At 39.9% G+C, this 21394-nt stretch overlaps 1 protein-coding gene across 1 annotated transcript; it reads right to left on the bottom strand.

The window, feature by feature from the left end:
* Positions 1–1147: 1147 nt before the first annotated feature.
* On the bottom strand, positions 1148–16516 carry LOC117193907. Its single transcript, XM_033398582.1, has 4 exons — positions 16151–16516; positions 15908–16083; positions 6822–7244; positions 1148–1348 (listed from the first exon to the last, which is right to left on the bottom strand). Exons 1-4 carry the CDS (start codon positions 16320–16322, stop codon positions 1148–1150), a joined length of 972 nt encoding a protein of 323 aa, XP_033254473.1. The 5' UTR covers positions 16323–16516.
* Between the last annotated feature and the right edge of the window lie 4878 nt (positions 16517–21394).

Genomic DNA, 21394 nt, shown 5'->3' with positions numbered 1-21394 from the left:
CCGTCTGTCCGTCCCCTTCAGCGCCTAGTGCTCAAAGACTATAAGAGCTAGAGCAACGATGTTTTGGACCCAGACTTCTGTGATATGTCACTGCTACAAAAATATTTCAAAACTTCGCCCCGCCCACTTCCGCCCCCACAAAGGACGAAAATCTGTGGCATCCACATTTTTAAAGATACGATAAAACCAAAAACGCAGAATCGTAGAGGATGACTATATGTTCTAGAGTGCAAAATCTGAACCAGATCGTATAATTATTATAGCCAGAATCAAGAAAACAATTTCATTTTGTCTCGCCCTGTCTCTCTCTAACACACACGTAGCATAGCCGGCTTTGCTTAGAGTAAAACATTAGCGCCTAGATCTCAGAGACTATAAAAGCTAGAGCAACCAAATTTGGTATCCACACTTCTAATATATCGGACCGAGACGAGTTTGTTTCAAAATTTCGCCACACCCCCTTCCGCCCCCGCAAAGGATGAAAATCTGGGGATACTCACAAATCTCAGAGACTATTAAGGCTAGAGTAACCAAATTTGGTATCCGCACTCCTGTTAGATCTCGCTATAAAACGTATATCTCAAAATTTCGCCCCACCCCCTTCCGCCCCACAAAAGACGAAAATCTGTTGCATCCACAATATTGAGTATACGAGAAAACTAAAAACGCAGAATCATAGATAATGATCATATATATCAGATTGCTGAATCTGGATCAGATCAGATCATTTTTATAGCCAAAAGGAACAAATCAATTTGCACTGGCTACGCAGCCCCCGACGTCACGCTCAGACTGATTTTCTGTCTCTCTCGCACGCACTCCTTGTCGTGTCGTTTAATATTAGCGGCGTCTGCCGGAGGAGAGCCATACTGACTTAGTATCGGGTATAACTGTAGAGTTGCGGTCTCCGCAGCAACTCACAACGTTCCCCCTCGTTTTTTTTTAAGTTTGGTAAGCAAACCGAGCGAGATGTGTGGTGTGCCCACAATGATTCATTGACTCGTTGGTGATACTCGAACAGGTAATCTATATTTTACACTTGTATATGAATGCTGCATGGATAAGATTTTTGAGTCGCGTCGACGAGTGTCGAAGGTTGGCAAACAAAGGAAATGCATGCAAAATCTGTATGTGTTTGTATTCCTTCTTATCGCGAACGGGCTTTTTTAGTATGCGTGCGAGAGTGTCTTTGCTGAACTGAGAGCGCCCCGATACTCACTTTATAGGCTCCATTGGCTGACAGCTTAAGGCGAAGCTCCGTGTATTTGGGACTCTTTTCCAGATAGTCCTCGAAGAGCATCCGCATTTGCGTCTTATCCACGTACCAATCATTGCGAGCACTGATCTTCTGACTGTCGTTTTAGGAAACTAGCCAACTTCAATATGTTAGAAAAACATAGAGAGGACGGTTATGGAGGAGTGGCGATTGCCTACAAAAAAGACTTAAGAGTTAAAAGACTGATATATGAGACAGAGCAAGATATAATTATAGCAAGAACCATCAACAACAAAGATAAATTTTTTATCACCTCAGTATATTTTGAACCTTTGTTGTCTCTTGCATCCTTCAAGCAAGCGATTAACAATCGCCTTGAATATTTAGATGCATTCGGAAAAGTCATAATTGCAGGAGATTTTAACGCAAGACATACCTTTTCTGGAGACAGAACCAACAGTGGAAAGGGAACTTTTCTCATGGCTATAGTCTAGCAAATGACCACAGTCTCACATTCAGAAGACACATCGACTCAACATCAGGGTCTGTACTCGATTTAACTTTCACAAAGGGTATTCATATAGAGAATTGGAAATGCGAAAAGTTTTACCTAGGAGGCAGCCACCATCACCCAATAACCTTTGAAACAGCAGGATATCAACACAAACTCAAAACTTTCCTTGCCAAAAACAGGCTACTGAAAAAGCTAAGCCAGTTTGAGGCCGACAAAGATATGGATAATTTAGCGAAGAACATCCAACAGGAAATAAAAGCAGCTACTTATGAAATCAAAAACAAATGTCCAAAATTATGGTGGGACGAGAATTTAGCCAAATTATTCAGGGAGTTTGCAGAGTCGCAGAAGAAGGCAGCTTCAGAACCCTCCTTTCAAAATTATTGTTCTGCTGTTAACCTCAAGGTTAAATGGAAAAAATCTGTTAAAATTGCCAAAAGAACTAGCTATGCCAGGAAGTTAACAGAGTTAAATGTAAAATCGAACTCAAGAGAAGCCTGGAGATTCCTCAGAAATCTAAAAAACTGTCAAGAGGACACCCCAGAAATTTTCGACCCTGACAAAGCTGGGCCATACCTGGAATTCCTTAACGAACAAATAACCTCAGAAGCAAAGGATGTAGACGAAGAAATGTACTCAACGAAGAACAATGAAAATCCTTTCTTTTCCTTGGAAGAGTTAGAGGCTGTGTTAGTTAGAAACAGAAAAACGGCAGGAGGAATAGATCACATCACATACGAGATGCTGAGTGCTCTTAACACTAGTATAAAGACAGAACTTGTACATTTTTACAACCGTCGAGTGGCTATGTGCGATTTTCAAGTCGAATGGAGGTGATCTATCAGAATTGTACCAATACCGAAAAAAAACATGGATCTGACTGACTTAAAACATTTTCGACCCATATCCCTCATTTCGGTTCTAGCCAAGACAGTAAATGGCATGGTGAAAGCCAGGCTGGAAAAGCATATACAAGAAAACAAGATTATACCCTACAGATATTATGCATACCAAAACGAGGGGGAACGTTGTGAGTTGCTGCGGACACTGCAACTCTACAGTTATACCCGATACTAAGTCAGTATGGCTCTCCTCCGGCAGACGCTGCTAATATTTAACGACACGACAAAGAGTGCGTGCGAGAGAAACAGAAAATCAGTCTGAGCGTGACGTCGGGCGCTGCGTAGCCAGTGCAAATTGATTTGATCCTTTTGGCTATAAAAATTATCTGATTCAGCAATCTGATAGATATGGTCGTTATCTATGATTCTGCGTTTTTAGTTTTCTCGAATGTGCAATATTGTGGATGCAACAGATTTTCGTCCTTTGTGGGGGCGGAAGGGGGTGGGGCGAAATTCTGAGATATACGTTTTATAGTGAGATCTAACAGAAGTGCGGATACCAAATTTGGTTACTCTAGCCTTAATAGTCTCTGAGATTTGTGGATGCCCCAGATTTTCGTCCTTTGCGGGGGCGGAAGGGGTGTGGCGAAATTTGGACACGAAACGGTCAAGGTCACAGGAGTGTGGATACCAAATTTGGTTGCTCTGGCTCTTATAGGTTCTGAGATCCTTGAACTCATATTTTGCAATTGGCAAAACCGACCATGAAACCTGTGTGTTAGAGAGAGACAGAGCGAGAAAGAATGAAATTGTTTTCTTGATTCTGGCTATAATAATTATACGATCTGGTTGAGATCTTACATTCTAAAGCATATAGTCATCCTCTACGATTCTGCGTTTTTGGTTTTATCGTATCTTTAAAAATGTGGATGCCACAGATTTTCGTCCTTTGTGGGGCGGAAGTGGGGAACCTGAAATTCTTAAAAAGACTAATGGAAAATGAGTGTTTTCCTAAAACATACATTGACTGGATCATCAGTTTTTTGACTACTGAAAATAGGGGAAGCTGTTCAGGTAGTTCAAGGAGGAATCCCACAGGGCTCTTGTCTGTAGCCCCTCCTTTTTAATGTATACACAAAAAGACTACATCAGATCTGTGATAGAAATACTCATATGATGCAATTTGCAGATGACTTCGTTATAATCTCTCACAACAGAGAGTTTACTGTAGCGGTTGAAAACCTTAATAAAAAACTAAATGACTTTAACCTTCTATGTGGTGATCTCGGTTTTAGCTTCAATCCAAGCAAATCTGCAGCAATGAATGTAGGAAAAAGACAGGTCAGAGCGGTAAATATTTCTGTTGGAAATGTGCCTATACCAAATCGAAAAGATATCCGTTTCTTAGGCAGACTGATTAGCGCAAACATGTCAAATGTCAGTCATGTAAAAATGGTTAAAGAACAAACAAAAAAAGGCAACAGACTCCTCCAGCTTGCGACTACTATCAAATCAGGTCTAAAACCTAAAGCAAGTACCAACATCTTCAAAGCTTTTATTAGAACAAAACAACAATATGCTATCACAAGTTTTTCAGACATGGGATCTGGAGCAAGTAAAGATATAGAAATAGCGCAAGCTAAATCACTCAGAAGGTGTGTTGGGTGCCACCTGACACAAGCAAACACGAAATTTTTGTCCTCGCTGGTGTAATGCCACCTGTTTTCAGGGCGAAATGGCTTACAGCCAAAGAACTGCTTAAAATTAAAAGGTTCAATCCAACAATGTTTGACGAGCTAATACGCTCAAAAGCGGATACGAGTTACACACGTACTTTAAGAGAATTTAATTCCATCTTTGTAAACACTCAAGACTGTGATAGTGTTAACACATGTAACAAAATCCATGTATTAGATAAATTTTTAACTAAGGGTAAATAAGAATACTCGAATGAAGAAATAAAAACTATATTTTATGAGATTCTGAACAAGTACAGAAAGGACGACTGGAACATTCTATCAACAGATGCATCAGTTACAGAAAGTACATGTGGCATAGGAATAGTAGAATGGCCTAGTGGAAATATCCACAAGTACAAAATAGAAAACAGATTATCCTCAGTAGGTGCCGAACTCGTAGGCCTTAAAAAGGCCTTCGAACTATGTCTTAAATATAATTACAAAAAGGCTGTGATTTGAAGTGATGGATTAGGAGCTATTAATTTAATTAAAAATAAGAATACAGACTCGTACCTAGTGAATGATATTCACAACATAATTAACCAATCAGACATTCAGAAACTTGACATTCTATGGGTCCCTGGTCACAAGGGTGTGGCCATCAACGAAAAGACTGACATAGCAGCAAAGGCTGCTACAAGTGAGGGGTTTACAATAAATATAAAATACAGCTACAAGGAGGCTCAAAGAGAAATTAGGAACTTTTTAGTACACAAATGGAATGAGGACTACAGGACGAAGTGTAGGACAAAGGGATCCAGCCTCATAGACATATTTCCAGACATACCCAGTAAACCCTGTCATTTTTCTCTTAAATGGAATGCTAAAAGCATCAAGACCATTAACAGACTTATAACGGGACACACATACGACAAAGTCTTCCTACACAGAATCAAAGCAATTGACTCAAATATCTGCGAAACGTGCAATGTAACTGAATATGCCGAACACCTGATCTTCGATTGCCAAAGATTTGCCGGGTTCAGAAGGAAATTCAAAATCTTTAAATATTATAACAATTTACATCAATTATTAATCAAAAAAGAGCCGCTACATCTCAGAGAGCTGGCAATCTTCATCAAAACTGCTGACTTAAACTTTTGACCCCTTTTTATACCCGATACTCAAAATGAGTATTGGGGTATATTAGATTTGTGGTAAAAGTGGATGTGTGTAACGTCCAGAAGGAATCGTTTCCGACCCCATAAAGTATATATCAATATCAATATCATCAATAGCCGAGTCGATTGAGCCATGTCTGTCTGTCCGTCTGTCCGTCCGTCCGTCTGTCCGTCCGTCCGTCTGTCCGTCCCCTTCAGCGCCTAGTGCTCAAAGACTATAAGAGCTAGAGCAACGATGTTTTGGACCCAGACTTCTGTGATATGTCACTGCTACAAAAATATTTCAAAACTTCGCCCCGCCCACTTCCGCCCCCACAAAAGACGAAAATCTGTGGCATCCACATTTTTAAAGATACGATAAAACCAAAAACGCAGAATCGTAGAGGATGACTATATGTTCTAGAGTGCAAAATCTGAACCAGATCGTATAATTATTATAGCCAGAATCAAGAAAACAATTTCATTTTGTCTCGCCCTGTCTCTCTCTAACACACACGTAGCATAGCCGGCTTTGCTTAGAGTAAAACATTAGCGCCTAGATCTCAGAGACTATAAAAGCTAGAGCAACCAAATTTGGTATCCACACTTCTAATATATCGGACCGAGACGAGTTTGTTTCAAAATTTCGCCACACCCCCTTCCGCCCCCGCAAAGGATGAAAATCTGGGGATACTCACAAATCTCAGAGACTATTAAGGCTAGAGTAACCAAATTTGGTATCCGCACTCCTGTTAGATCTCGCTATAAAACGTATATCTCAAAATTTCGCCCCACCCCCTTCCGCCCCCACAAAAGACGAAAATCTGTTGCATCCACAATATTGAGTATACGAGAAAACTAAAAACGCAGAATCATAGATAATGATCATATATATCAGATTGCTGAATCTGGATCAGATCAGATCATTTTTATAGCCAAAAGGAACAAATCAATTTGCACTGGCTACGCAGCCCCCGACGTCACGCTCAGACTGATTTTCTGTCTCTCTCGCACGCACTCCTTGTCGTGTCGTTTAATATTAGCGGCGTCTGCCGGAGGAGAGCCATACTGACTTAGTATCGGGTAGAGTTGCGGTCTCCGCAGCAACTCACAACGTTCCCCCTCGTTTTTTTTTAAGTTTGGTAAGCAAACCGAGCGAGATGTGTGGTGTGCCCACAATGATTCATTGACTCGTTGGTGATACTCGAACAGGTAATCTATATTTTACACTTGTATATGAATGCTGCATGGATAAGATTTTTGAGTCGCGTCGACGAGTGTCGAAGGTTGGCAAACAAAGGAAATGCATGCAAAATCTGTATGTGTTTGTATTCCTTCTTATCGCGAACGGGCTTTTTTAGTATGCGTGCGAGAGTGTCTTTGCTGAACTGAGAGCGCCCCGATACTCACTTTATAGGCTCCATTGGCTGACAGCTTAAGGCGAAGCTCCGTGTATTTGGGACTCTTTTCCAGATAGCCCTCGAAGAGCATCCGCATTTGCGTCTTATCCACGTACCAATCATTGCGAGCACTGATCTTCTGACTGTCGCCCATCTCCAGCAGAAACTGCCCAATGATTTCCCGTTCTATGGGGAAGAGCAACATGGTTTTGATGAGCAAGGAAAGCCCCGTAGCCATGGACCTGTTGCTTACCCCAGGGACAGTGGAACTTCCACTCGTGCCATTGCCGTAGTTGTTGGCGGTCTTAAGTCCGTTTTTTGGTGGCGTGCCCGGCGGCGTCACTATGTAGGCGGTAGCGATCTCTTCCCCTTTTATATTACTGTTCTTGTCAGAAGCGGCCTTCTTTTTCTTGCTCTTCGTCATTTTCCTAGACTAACCGGGTGGATATTCGGTATCGGCGGTAATAGATGTATCAATAATTAGTAATTTTCGCAAACAGCACACGAACACACACGAACTACACATATGAATAGATTAATTCAAGGTTTATCGGTATGACTGCAGCACAAAACAGAAAACAACAACCGGTACGGACAATGTTCAGTTAACTAATAAATAAGCGCAGTCGTATCCCAGCAGTACTGGGAACTAGTTCGGAGGTGGTGATATCACCACTCCCTAACAGACCAGGGGTACTTTCTTTACTAACCCCTAACAATGCTTTTCATCATTTCCATTTTTACCCGCAATTTCCTACGACATGGGGACCAGCAACACCACATCGTTTAGCCCCGAACTAGTGATATGGGTACTCGTCTAGTAGCTAGTAAAATGGGTACCCATGTAGTAGCTAGTGAAATGGGTACCCATGAAGTAGCTAGTAAAATGGGTACCCATGAAGTAGGTTATCAATCTTCATTTCATTTCATATTTAAATTTTTATTTTATTATATATTTCATTTTAGTTTTTAAATTTACTAATTAAAGTCTGCTGTTCGCGGTGGTACTGTTTTTGAAAAAACGTTTTTTTTGCAGCTGTAGGGCCTTCCTAAGCTGGACTTCAGCTGATCCAGTCCCCGTATCTACAGTTATGGCATCTATAAATATAAAGTACAGATATAATAGGCATATAAAAAAACAAAAAGCATTTTTCATTTTCCATTTTTTCATTTTCGTCGATTGTCTCTCCTGTTTCACGGCCTTCAACTTTTTCTTTTTCACTGCACGACACTGTTTCTCCGCTAACACGATTATGTTTGGCTGAATATTTGTCTTATATTTCTTTATTGAGCCTACGCAAATGCCGTTTGCTACATTTGCTTTGACTTACTGTTTAAAATTGAATAATTATAATTACTTGGTCAGCCGCACTGATTTGCACAAACTCCAAACGCAAAAGAACATTAAAGCAATGCAGTGACCGAAAACAGAAAAGGGAGAGGGCAGGAATTGGAAAAAAGCAGGACAGCATAATTTTTACCTAACTGCTCTCTTTATTTTCCTCTCATGCTTTTTCGTTTCTTCGTCTACTGGTGAGACGTTGCATCCCAACCGAACTAGTACGGTGGCTGGTGCGCGGTGGGTTGTAGAGTATACAGAGCAACATTTTTTGTCTCTTCTTTGAGTGGTCGTAGGAACTAGCCAAATCAGTAGTTCGGGCATGGTCAATCGCCACCGCCAGTACTAGAGTATATACTCTTCCACTCATCGATGTGTATGTGCATGCTCAAGTGTGCGTCGCTTTAGAGTAACGGCGATTGTCAGAAAAATAAACGATGCAACAGATGAAATGGAAAAGCTTCCAGTGTTGAGTGCTGGCAAAGAGTAACCAATACTACAGTACTACTCACAAATTACTGTAAATTTTTAAGTTTCTAACTGCATTGGCGCTGAGCTGTGCCTCAGAGTTTTTTGGACTGGGCTCTTTCGTATGTGCGTAAATGTTGGTGTTAGAAATTGTGACGTGTAATACTCTATAAAAAGTCAAACTAAAGTGTACTGGTACTGGGTCTGACATGAAATTCGCTGAAAGTACAGATTTCGATTCGATGGTTCGAGTGTGACCAGCCGCCGAAACAATCAACCGGCAGTTAATCTAACACATTGTATTAAATGCACTTCCTTTTCATCAGCGAGCGAGACCGGTCGTGTTTTTTCTTAACAGTCTGAAAAGTGACTTTTTCCAAGCAACAAAGGCTTAATTAAAAGTGATTGTAAAAATTGGATCATTGTTTATTTCATACAAATCTTCATCAATATATAAATTTTTCCTCTTTCATTTCCCAAAGGAGAGGTAAGTCTTTGGCAATCTGGTTAAACCAGCAAGTATGGCGGACGCCGGTCACTCGGTGTCTGCCAAATTGAAACCCCCTGATCAGGTGGCAAAAAGCAGCAAAATTCAAACCCAAAAAACAATAGCAAAAAACTTCAGTGCTTTGTGTTCAAGTGTGAAAGAGGACATATTCGACAGCTTGACTAACGAAAAGTACCCAGCAAAAAAGATGCGCAAGGAACAAAAAAGCGACAACACCAATACAGACATAAATAACAAAATGCTGATAGACGATGACAGTAACAAAATGGTGGAGGCTTCTGACGGTGTGACCGTTCACAATTCTCACACAAATGCCATAAATGGTTTTACTGGAAATACTGAAATGACTAAAACACTGAATAAAAATACTAATCCGATTATAAACCCATCAAATGTAGGTATCGAAAGAGAAACAGTGTTGTATAGTGAGTGCCACATCGGTGATGCGGCTGTAATAGTATCGACTAAGAACAGTACCATCTTCGAAAACAAAAACACCAAAAATGGCACCAAAAATAAGACACCTTAAAATCAAAGGAATTAAAGAAATCGTAGCTCTTGCGCCTACACTATACAAGATTTATTTTAAGGTTTTCAGCGAAGCAAATGATTAGTTTTAAATGAGGAGTTAAAAAAAATGAATTTAGTGGTATTTATACCAAAAGACTATGTGGAATCCTATGGAGTAATTAAAGGGGTGCCCCTCGGTTTTTCTGAGAATGAAATTATGGATAATATTACTTCTAACATAAAAATTAAGTCAATTGAAAGATTAGCAAGAAGGCAGAAAATTACAACCGATGACAACAACGAAACATTCAAGCTCATACCATTAGAAACAGTCAAAATTGGTTTTGAGGGTTCAGACATCCCAGAAAAGGTATCTCTTTTTGGGATATGTGGGATGAAAGTAAGCATATATGTTCCCAGAGTAAGGCAATGTTATAATTGTGGCAGACTTGGTCACACTTCGACCAGATGCAAATCAGCTAGGAGGTGCTATAAATGCGGAGTCGAGGAGTGCAATTGGTCGTGCACTGGTCTCAAGTGTATCCCTTGCAATGGGAAAAATCACTCAGCTAGGGACAGACTGATGTGCCCAGTATGGGAAAAGGAGATGGACATTAACAAAATAATGACAATCAAAAAAATCGCGCGTAAGGAAGTGCTTAGCACTTACTCAATCCATCAAAACTTTTCGCTGTTAGATAATTATGAAAAAAACTATCCAAAACTAGACATAAATGAGGAAAATGTTCAAAACAAAAGCGTTAAAGCAAATGAAGTTTTAAAAAAACACAGTTATGCGAGCAGGTTAGTGCAGAGACCTTTGGTTCCTGCACAAAAACCACACTATCACTTAGAATCATATACCAGCGATTCTAGTAATCACGTACCATTTTTTGAAAACAAAGAACTTCAATCATATACCAGCGATTCTAGTAATCACGTACCATTTTTTGAAAACAAAGAACTAAAAGAAAACAAATTTACCATTCAACAGATGGTTGACATGTTGTCTCGTTTAGTCGACTCAAATGATGTGTCACATCCATCAAAAAAAGTGACCAGTACAAATGATTACAATATGGAACATAATGCAGACAGAAAAATGAACAAACAGAGAGAAACGAACCTTTTTAAAACATCTAAATAAATATGAAATTTTTACAACATAACATTCAATCTATTAAAGCCAATAAAAACGACCTAGTATTCTACTTAAACAATGAAAACTTCGACTTCGCCATTCTGGCTGAAGTTTTCTCTCACGATCTCCGTTTTAGGAAACTAGCCAACTTCAATATGTTAGAAAAACATAGAGAGGACGGTTATGGAGGAGTGGCGATTGCCTACAAAAAAGACTTAAGAGTTAAAAGACTGATATATGAGACAGAGCAAGATATAATTATAGCAAGAACCATCAACAACAAAGATAAATTTTTTATCATCTCAGTATATTTTGAACCTTTGTTGTCTCTTGCATCCTTCAAGCAAGCGATTAACAATCTCCTTGAATATTTAGATGCATTCGGAAAAGTCATAATTGCAGGAGATTTTAACGCAAGACATACCTTTTCTGGAGACAGAACCAACAGTGGAAAGGGAACTTTTCTCATGCAAGCTATGTCAAATGCTGGCTATAGTCTAGCAAATGACCACAGTTTCACATTCAGAAGACACATCGACTCAACATCAGGGTCTGTACTCGATTTAACTTTCACAAAGGGTATTCATATAGAGAATTGGAAATGCGAAAAGTTTTACCTAGGAGGCAGCCACCATCACCCAATAACCTTTGAAACAGCAGGATATCAACACAAACTCAAAACTTTCCTTGCCAAAAACAGGCTACTGAAAAAGCTAAGCCAGTTTCAGGCCGAAAAAGATATGGATAATTTAGCAAAGAACATCCAACAGGAAATAAAAGCAGCTACTTATGAAATCAAAAACAAATGTCCAAAGACGTAGCTGTTCAGGTAGTTCAGGGAGGAATCCCACAGGGCTCTTGTCTGTCGCCCCTCCTTTTTAATGTATACACAAAAAGACTACATCAGATCTGTGATAGAAATACTCATATGATGCAATTTGCAGATGACTTCGTTATAATCTCTCACAACAGAGAGTTTACTGTAGCGGTTGAAAACCTTAATAAAAAACTAAATGACTTTAACCTTCTATGTGGTGATCTCGGTTTTAGCTTCAATCCAAGCAAATCTGCAGCAATGAATGTAGGAAAAAGACAGGTCAGAGCGGTAAATATTTCTGTTGGAAATGTGCCTATACCAAATCGAAAAGATATCCGTTTCTTAGGCAGACTGATTAGCGCAAACATGTCAAATGTCAGTCATGTAAAAATGGTTAAAGAACAAACAAAAAAAGGCAACAGACTCCTCCAGCTTGCGACTACTATCAAATCAGGTCTAAAACCTAAAGCAAGTACCAACATCTTTAAAGCTTTTATTAGAACAAAACAAGAATATGCTATCACAAGTTTTTCAGACATGGGATCTGGAGCAAGTAAAGATATAGAAATAGCGCAAGCTAAATCACTCAGAAGGTGTGTTGGGGTGCCACCTGACACAAGCAAACACGAAATTTTTGTCCTCGCTGGTGTAATGCCACCTGTTTTCAGGGCGAAATGGCTTACAGCCAAAGAACTGCTTAAAATTAAAAGGTTCAATCCAACAATGTTTGACGAGCTAATACGCTCAAAAGCGGATACGAGTTACACACGTACTTTAAGAGAATTTAATTCCATCTTTGTAAACACTCAAGACTGTGATAGTGTTAACACATGTAACAAAATCCATGTATTAGATAAATTTTTAACTAAGGGTAAAGAAGAATACTCGAATGAAGAAATAAAAACTATATTATATGAGATTCTGAACAAGTACAGAAAGGACGACTGGAACATTCTATCAACAGATGCATCAGTTACAGAAAGTACATGTGGCATAGGAATAGTAGAATGGCCTAGTGGAAATATCCACAAGTACAAAATAGAAAACAGATTATCCTCAGTAGGTGCCGAACTCGTAGGCCTTAAAAAGGCCTTCGAACTATGTCTTAAATATAATTACAAAAAGGTTGTTATTTTAAGTGATGGATTAGGAGCTATTAATTTAATTAAAAATAAGAATACAGACTCGTACCTAGGGAATGATATTCACAACGTAATTAACCAATCAGACATTCAGAAACTTGACATTCTATGGGTCCCTGGTCACAAGGGTGTGGCCATCAACGAAAAGACTGACATAGCAGCAAAGGCTGCTACAAGTGAGGGGTTTACAATAAATATAAAATACAGCTACAAGGAGGCTCAAAGAGAGATTAGGAACTTTTTAGTACACAAATGGAATGAGGACTACAGGACGAAGTGTAGGACGAAGGGATCCAGCCTCACAGACATATTTCCAGACATACCCAGTAACCCCTGGCATTTTTCTCTTAAATGGAATGCTAAAAGCATCAAGACCATTAACAGACTTATAACGGGACACACATACGACAAAGTCTTCCTACACAGAATCAAAGCAATTGACTCAAATATCTGCGAAACGTGCAATGTAACTGAATATGCCGAACACCTGATCTTCGATTGCCAAAGATTTGCCGGGCTCAGAAGGAAATTCAAAATCTTTAAATATTATAACAATTTACATCAATTATTAATCAAAAAAGAGCCGCTACATCTCAGAGAGCTGGCAATCTTCATCAAAACTGCTGACTTAAACTTTTGACCCCTTTTTATACCCGATACTCAAAATGAGTATTGGGGTATATTAGATTTGTGGTAAAAGTGGATGTGTGTAACGTCCAGAAGGAATCGTTTCCGACCCCATAAAGTATATATCAATATCAATATCATCAATAGCCGAGTCGATTGAGCCATGTCTGTCTGTCCGTCTGTTCGTCCGTCCGTCTGTCCGTCCGTCCGTCTGTCCGTCCCCTTCAGCGCCTAGTGCTCAAAGACTATAAGAGCTAGAGCAACGATGTTTTGGACCCAGACTTCTGTGATATGTCACTGCTACAAAAATATTTCAAAACTTCGCCCCGCCCACTTCCGCCCCCCCAAAGGACGAAAATCTGTGGCATCCACATTTTTAAAGATACGATAAAACCAAAAACGCAGAATCGTAGAGGATGACTATATGTTCTAGAGTGTAAAATCTCAACCAGATCGTATAATTATTATAGCCAGAATCAAGAAAACAATTTCATTCTTTCTCGCTCTGTCTCTCTCTAACACACAGGTTTCATGGTCGGCTTTGCCAATTGCAAAATATGAGTTCAAGGATCTCAGAACCTATAAGAGCCAGAGCAACCAAATTTGGTATCCACACTCCTGTGATATCGGACCTTGACCGTTTCGTGTCCAAATTTCGCCACAACCCCTTCCGCCCCCGCAAAGGACGAAAATCTGGGGCATCCACAAATCTCAGAGACTATTAAGGCTAGAGTAACCAAATTTGGTATCCGCACTTCTGTTAGATCTCACTATAAAACGTATATCTCAGAATTTCGCCCCACCCTTTTCCGCCCCACAAAGGACGAAAATCTGTTGCATCCACAATATTGCACATTCGAGAAAACTAAAAACGCAGAATCATAGATAATGACCATATCTATCAGATTGCTGAATCTGGATCAGATCAGATCATTTTTATAGCCAAAAGGAACAAATCAATTTGCACTGGCTACGCAGCCCCCGACGTCACGCTCAGACTGATTTTCTGTCTCTCTCGCACGCACTCCTTGTCGTGTCGTTTAATATTAGCGGCGTCTGCCGGTGGAAAGCCATACTGACTTAGTATCGGGTATAACTGTAGAGTTGCGGTCTCCGCAGCAACTCACAACGTTCCCCCTCTTCATACCCGATACTCAAAATGAGTATTGGGGTATATTAGATTTGTGGTAAAAGTGGATGTGTGTAACGTCCAGAAGGAATCGTTTCCGACCCCATAAAGTATATATATTCTTGATCAGCATCAATAGCCGAGTCGATTGAGCCCTGTCTGTCTGTCCGTCCGTCCGTCCGTCCGTCCGTCCGTCCGACCGTCCGTCCCCTTCAGCGCCTAGTGCTCAAAGACTATAAGAGTTAGAGCAACGATGTTTTGGATCCAGACTTCTGTGATATGTCACTGCTACAAAAATATTTCAAAACTTCGCCCCGCCCACTTCCGCCACCACAAAGAACGAAAATCTGTGGCATCCACATTTTTAAAGATACGATAAAACCAAAAACGCAGAATCGGTGAGGACGACTATATCTTCTAGAGTGCAAAATCTGAACCAGATCGTATAATTATTATAGCCAGAATCAAGAAAACAATTTCATTTTGTCTCGCCCTGTCTCTCTCTAACACACACGTAGCATAGCCGGCTTTGCTTAGAGTAAAACATTAGCGCCTAGATCTCAGAGACTACAAAAGCTTGAGCAACCAAATTTGGTATCCACACTTCTAATATATCGGACCGAGACGAGTTTGTTTCAAAATTTCGCCACACCCCCTTCCGCCCCCGCAAAGGATGAAAATCTGAGGATACTCACAAATCTCAGAGACTATTAAGGCTAGAGTAACCAAATTTGGTATCCGCACTCCTGTTAGATCTCGCTATAAAACGTATATCTCAAAATTTCACCCCACCCCCTTCCGCCCCCACAACGGACGAAAATCTGTTGCATCCACAATATTGAGTATACGAGAAAACTAAAAACGCAGAATCATAGATAATGATCATATATATCAGATTGCTGAATCTGGATCAGATCAGATCATTTTTATAGCCAAAAGGAACAAATCAATTTGCACTGGCTACGCAGCCCCCGACGTCACGCTCAGACTGATTTTCTGTCTCTCTCGCACGCACTCCTTGTCTTGTCGTTTAATATTAGCGGCGTCTGCCGGAGGAGAGCCATACTGCCTTAGTATCGGGTATAACTGTAGAGTTGCGGTCTCCGCAGCAACTCACAACGTTCCCCCTCGTTTTTTTTTAAGTTTGGTAAGCAAACCGAGCGAGATGTGTGGTGTGCCCACAATGATTCATTGACTCGTTGGTGATACTCGAACAGGTAATCTATATTTTACACTTGTATATGAATGCTGCATGGATAAGATTTTTGAGTCGCGTCGACGAGTGTCGAAGGTTGGCAAACAAAGGAAATGCATGCAAAATCTGTATGTGTTTGTATTCCTTCTTATCGCGAACGGGCTTTTTTAGTATGCGTGCGAGAGTGTCTTTGCTGAACTGAGAGCGCCCCGATACTCACTTTATAGGCTCCATTGGCTGACAGCTTAAGGCGAAGCTCCGTGTATTTGGGACTCTTTTCCAGATAGTCCTCGAAGAGCATCCGCATTTGCGTCTTATCCACGTACCAATCATTGCGAGCACTGATCTTCTGACTGTCGCCCATCTCCAGCAGAAACTGCCCAATGATTTCCCGTTCTATGGGGAAGAGCAACATGGTTTTGATGAGCAAGGAAAGCCCCGTAGCCATGGACCTGTTGCTTACCCCAGGGGACAGTGGAACTTCCACTCGTGCCATTGCCGTAGTTGTTGGCGGTCTTAAGTCCGTTTTTTGGTGGCGTGCCCGGCGGCGTCACTATGTAGGCGGTAGCGATCTCTTCCCCTTTTATATTACTGTTCTTGTCAGAAGCGGCCTTCTTTTTCTTGCTCTTCGTCATTTTCCTAGACTAACCGGGTGGATATTCGGTATCGGCGGTAATAGATGTATCAATAATTAGTAATTTTCGCAAACAGCACACGAACACACACGAACTACACATATGAATAGATTAATTCAAGGTTTATCGGTATGACTGCAGCACAAAACAGAAAACAACAACCGGTACGGACAATGTTCAGTTAACTAATAAATAAGCGCAGTCGTATCCCAGCAGTACTGGGAACTAGTTCGGAGGTGGTGATATCACCACTCCCTAACAGACCAGGGGTACTTTCTTTACTAACCCCTAACAATGCTTTTCATCATTTCCATTTTTACCCGCAATTTCCTACGACATGGGGACCAGCGACACCAGATCGTTTAGCCCCGAACTAGTGATATGGGTACTCGTCTAGTAGCTAGTGAAATGGGTACCCATGTAGTAGCTAGTGAAATGGGTACCCATGAAGTAGCTAGTAAAATGGGTACCCATGAAGTAGGTTATCAATCTTCATTTCATTTCATATTTAAATTTTTATTTTATTATATATTTCATTTTAGTTTTTAAATTTACTAATTAAAGTCTGCTGTTCGCGGTGGTACTGTTTTTGAAAAAACGTTTTTTTTGCAGCTGTAGGGCCTTCCTAAGCTGGACTTCAGCTGATCCAGTCCCCGTATCTACAGTTATGGCATCTATAAATATAAAGTACAGATATAATAGGCATATAAAAAAACAAAAAGCATTTTTCATTTTCCATTTTTTCATTTTCGTCGATTGTCTCTCCTATTTCGCGGCCTTCAACTTTTTCTTTTTCACTGCACGACACTGTTTCTCCGCTAACACGATTATGTTTGGCTGAATATTTGTCTTATATTTCTTTATTGAGCATACGCAAATGCCGTTTGCTACATTTGCTTTGACTTACTGTTTAAAATTGAATAATTATAATTACTTGGTCAGCCGCACTGATTTGCACAAACTCCAAACGCAAAAGAACATTCCAGCAATGCAGTGACCGAAAACAGAAAAGGGAGACGGCAGGAATTGGAAAAAAGCAGGACAGCATAATTTTTAGCTAACTGCTCTCTTTATTTTCCTCCCATGCTTTTTCGTTTCTTCGTCTACTGGTGAGACGTTGCATCCCAACCGAACTAGTACGGTGGCTGGTGCGCGGTGGGTTGTAGAGTATACAGAGCAACATTTTTTGTCTCTTCTTTGAGTGGTTCGGCGTTCGTTAGTCCGGAAAGTACCCACGTAGGAACTAGCCAAATCAGTAGTTCGGGCATGGTCAATCGCCACCGCCAGTACTAGAGTATATACTCTTCCACTCATCGATGTGTATGTGCATGCTCAAGTGTGCGTCGCTTTAGAGTAACGGCGATTGTCAGAAAAATAAACGATGCAACAGATGAAATGGAAAAGCTTCCAGTGTTGAGTGCTGGCAAAGAGTAACCAATACTACAGTACTACTCACAAATTACTGTAAATTTTTAAGTTTCTAACTGCATTGGCGCTGAGCTGTGCCTCAGAGTTTTTTGGACTGGGCTCTTTCGTATGTGCGTAATTGTTGGTGTTAGAAATTGTGACGTGTAATACTCTATAAAAAGTCAAACTAAAGTGTACTGGTACTGGGTCTGACATGAAATTCGCTGAAAGTACAGATTTCGATTCGATGGTTCGAGTGTGACCAGCCGCCGAAACAATCAACCGGCAGTTAATCTAACACATTGTATTAAATGCACTTCCTTTTCATCAGCGAGCGAGACCGGTCGTGTTTTTTCTTAACAGTCTGAAAAGTGACTTTTTCCAAGCAACAAAGGCTTAATTAAAAGTGATTGTAAAAATTGGATCATTGTTTATTTCATACAAATCTTCATCAATATATAAATTTTTCCTCTTTCATTTCCCAAAGGAGAGGTAAGTCTTTGGCAATCTGGTTAAACCAGCAAGTATGGCGGACGCCGGTCACTCGGTGTCTGCCAAATTGAAACCCCCTGATCAGGTGGCAAAAAGCAGCAAAATTCAAACCCAAAAAACAATAGCAAAAAACTTCAGTGCTTTGTGTTCAAGTGTGAAAGAGGACATATTCGACAGCTTGACTAACGAAAAGTACCCAGCAAAAAAGATGCGCAAGGAACAAAAAAGCGACAACACCAATACAGACATAAATAACAAAATGCTGATAGACGATGACAGTAACAAAATGGTGGAGGCTTCTGACGGTGTGACCGTTCACAATTCTCACACAAATGCCATAAATGGTTTTACTGGAAATACTGAAATGACTAAAACACTGAATAAAAATACTAATCCGATTATAAACCCATCAAATGTAGGTATCGAAAGAGAAACAGTGTTGTATAGTGAGTGCCACATCGGTGATGCGGCTGGACTAGGATCGACTAAGAACAGTACCATCTTAGAAAACAAAAACACCAAAAATGGCACCAAAAATAAGACACCTTAAAATCAAAGGAATTAAAGAAATCGTAGCTCTTGCGCCTACACTATACAAGATTTATTTTAAGGTTTTCAGCGAAGCAAATGATTAGTTTTAAATGAGGAGTTAAAAAAAATGAATTTAGTGGTATTTATACCAAAAGACTATGTGGAATCCTATGGAGTAATTAAAGGGGTGCCCCTCGGTTTTTCTGAGAATGAAATTATGGATAATATTACTTCTAACATAAAAATTAAGTCAATTGAAAGATTAGCAAGAAGGCAGAAAATTACAACCGATGACAACAACGAAACATTCAAGCTCATACCATTAGAAACAGTCAAAACTGGTTTTGAGGGTTCAGACATCCCAGAAAAGGTATCTCTTTTTGGATATGTGGGATGAAAGTAAGCATATATGTTCCCAGAGTAAGGCAATGTTATAATTGTGGCAGACTTGGTCACACTTCGACCAGATGCAAATCAGCTAGGAGGTGCTATAAATGCGGAGTCGAGGAGTGCAATGGGTCGTGCACTGGTCTCAAGTGTATCCTTTGCAATGGGAAAAATCACTCAGCTAGGGTCAGACTGATGTGCCCAGTATGGGAAAAGGAGATGGACATTAACAAAATAATGACTATCAAAAAAATCGCGCGTAAGGAAGTGCTTAGCACTTACTCAATCCATCAAAACTTTTCGCTGTTAGATAATTATGAAAAAAACTATCCAAAACTAGACATAAATGAGGAAAATGTTCAAAACAAAAACGTTAAAGCAAATGAAGTTTTAAAAAAACACAGTTATGCGAGCAGGTTAGTGCAGAGACCTTTGGTTCCTGCACAAAAACCCCACTATCACTTAGAATCATATACCAGCGATTCTAGTAATCACGTACCATTTTTTGAAAACAAAGAACTAAAAGAAAACAAATTTACCATTCAACAGATGGTTGACATGTTGTCTCGTTTAGTCGACTCAAATGATGTGTCACATCCATCAAAAAAAGTGACCAGTACAAATGATTACAATATGGAACATAATGCAGACAGAAAAATGAACAAACAGAGAGAAACGAACCTTTTTAAAACATCTAAATAAATATGAAATTTTTACAACATAACATTCAATCTATTAAAGCCAATAAAAACGACCTAGTATTCTACTTAAACAATGAAAACTTCGACTTCGCCATTCTGGCTGAAGTTTTCTCTCACGATCTCCGTTTTAGGAAACTAGCCAACTATTGAAGTTGGAATGTTATGTTAGAAAAACATAGAGAGGACGGTTATGGAGGAGTGGCGATTGCCTACAAAAAAGACTTAAGAGTTAAAAGACTGATATATGAGACAGAGCAAGATATAATTATAGCAAGAACCATCAACAACAAAGATAAATTTTTTATCATCTCAGTATATTTTGAACCTTTGTTGTCTCTTGCATCCTTCAAGCAAGCGATTAACAATCTCCTTGAATATTTAGATGCATTCGGAAAAGTCATAATTGCAGGAGATTTTAACGCAAGACATACCTTTTCTGGAGACAGAACCAACAGTGGAAAGGGAACTTTTCTCATGCAAGCTATGTCAAATGCTGGCTATAGTCTAGCAAATGACCACAGTTTCACATTCAGAAGACACATCGACTCAACATCAGGGTCTGTACTCGATTTAACTTTCACAAAGGGTATTCATATAGAGAATTGGAAATGCGAAAAGTTTTACCTAGGAGGCAGCCACCATCACCCAATAACCTTTGAAACAGCAGGATATCAACACAAACTCAAAACTTTCCTTGCCAAAAACAGGCCAGTTTGAGGCCGACAAAGATATGGATAATTTAGCGAAGAACATCCAACAGGAAATAAAAGCAGCTACTTATGAAATCAAAAACAAATGTCCAAAGACGTAGCTGTTCAGGTAGTTCAGGGAGGAATCCCACAGGGCTCTTGTCTGTCGCCCCTCCTTTTTAATGTATACACAAAAAGACTACATCAGATCTGTGATAGAAATACTCATATGATGCAATTTGCAGATGACTTCGTTATAATCTCTCACAACAGAGAGTTTACTGTAGCGGTTGAAAACCTTAATAAAAAACTAAATGACTTTAACCTTCTATGTGGTGATCTCGGTTTTAGCTTCAATCCAAGCAAATCTGCAGCAATGAATGTAGGAAAAAGACAGGTCAGAGCGGTAAATATTTCTGTTGGAAATGTGCCTATACCAAATCGAAAAGATATCCGTTTCTTAGGCAGACTGATTAGCGCAAACATGTCAAATGTCAGTCATGTAAAAATGGTTAAAGAACAAACAAAAAAAGGCAACAGACTCCTCCAGCTTGCGACTACTATCAAATCAGGTCTAAAACCTAAAGCAAGTACCAACATCTTCAAAGCTTTTATTAGAACAAAACAAGAATATGCTATCACAAGTTTTTCAGACTTGGGATCTGGAGCAAGTAAAGATATAGAAATAGCGCAAGCTAAATCACTCAGAAGGTGTGTTGGGGTGCCACCTGACACAAGCAAACACGAAATTTTTGTCCTCGCTGGTGTAATGCCACCTGTTTTCAGGGCGAAATGGCTTACAGCCAAAGAACTGCTTAAAATTAAAAGGTTCAATCCAACAATGTTTGACGAGCTAATACGCTCA

This window comes from Drosophila miranda (assembly GCF_003369915.1).
Source record: "Drosophila miranda strain MSH22 chromosome Y unlocalized genomic scaffold, D.miranda_PacBio2.1 Contig_Y2_pilon, whole genome shotgun sequence".
Taxonomy (NCBI): domain Eukaryota; kingdom Metazoa; phylum Arthropoda; class Insecta; order Diptera; family Drosophilidae; genus Drosophila; species Drosophila miranda.
This window is presented reverse-complemented; position numbering and strand designations above follow the sequence as displayed.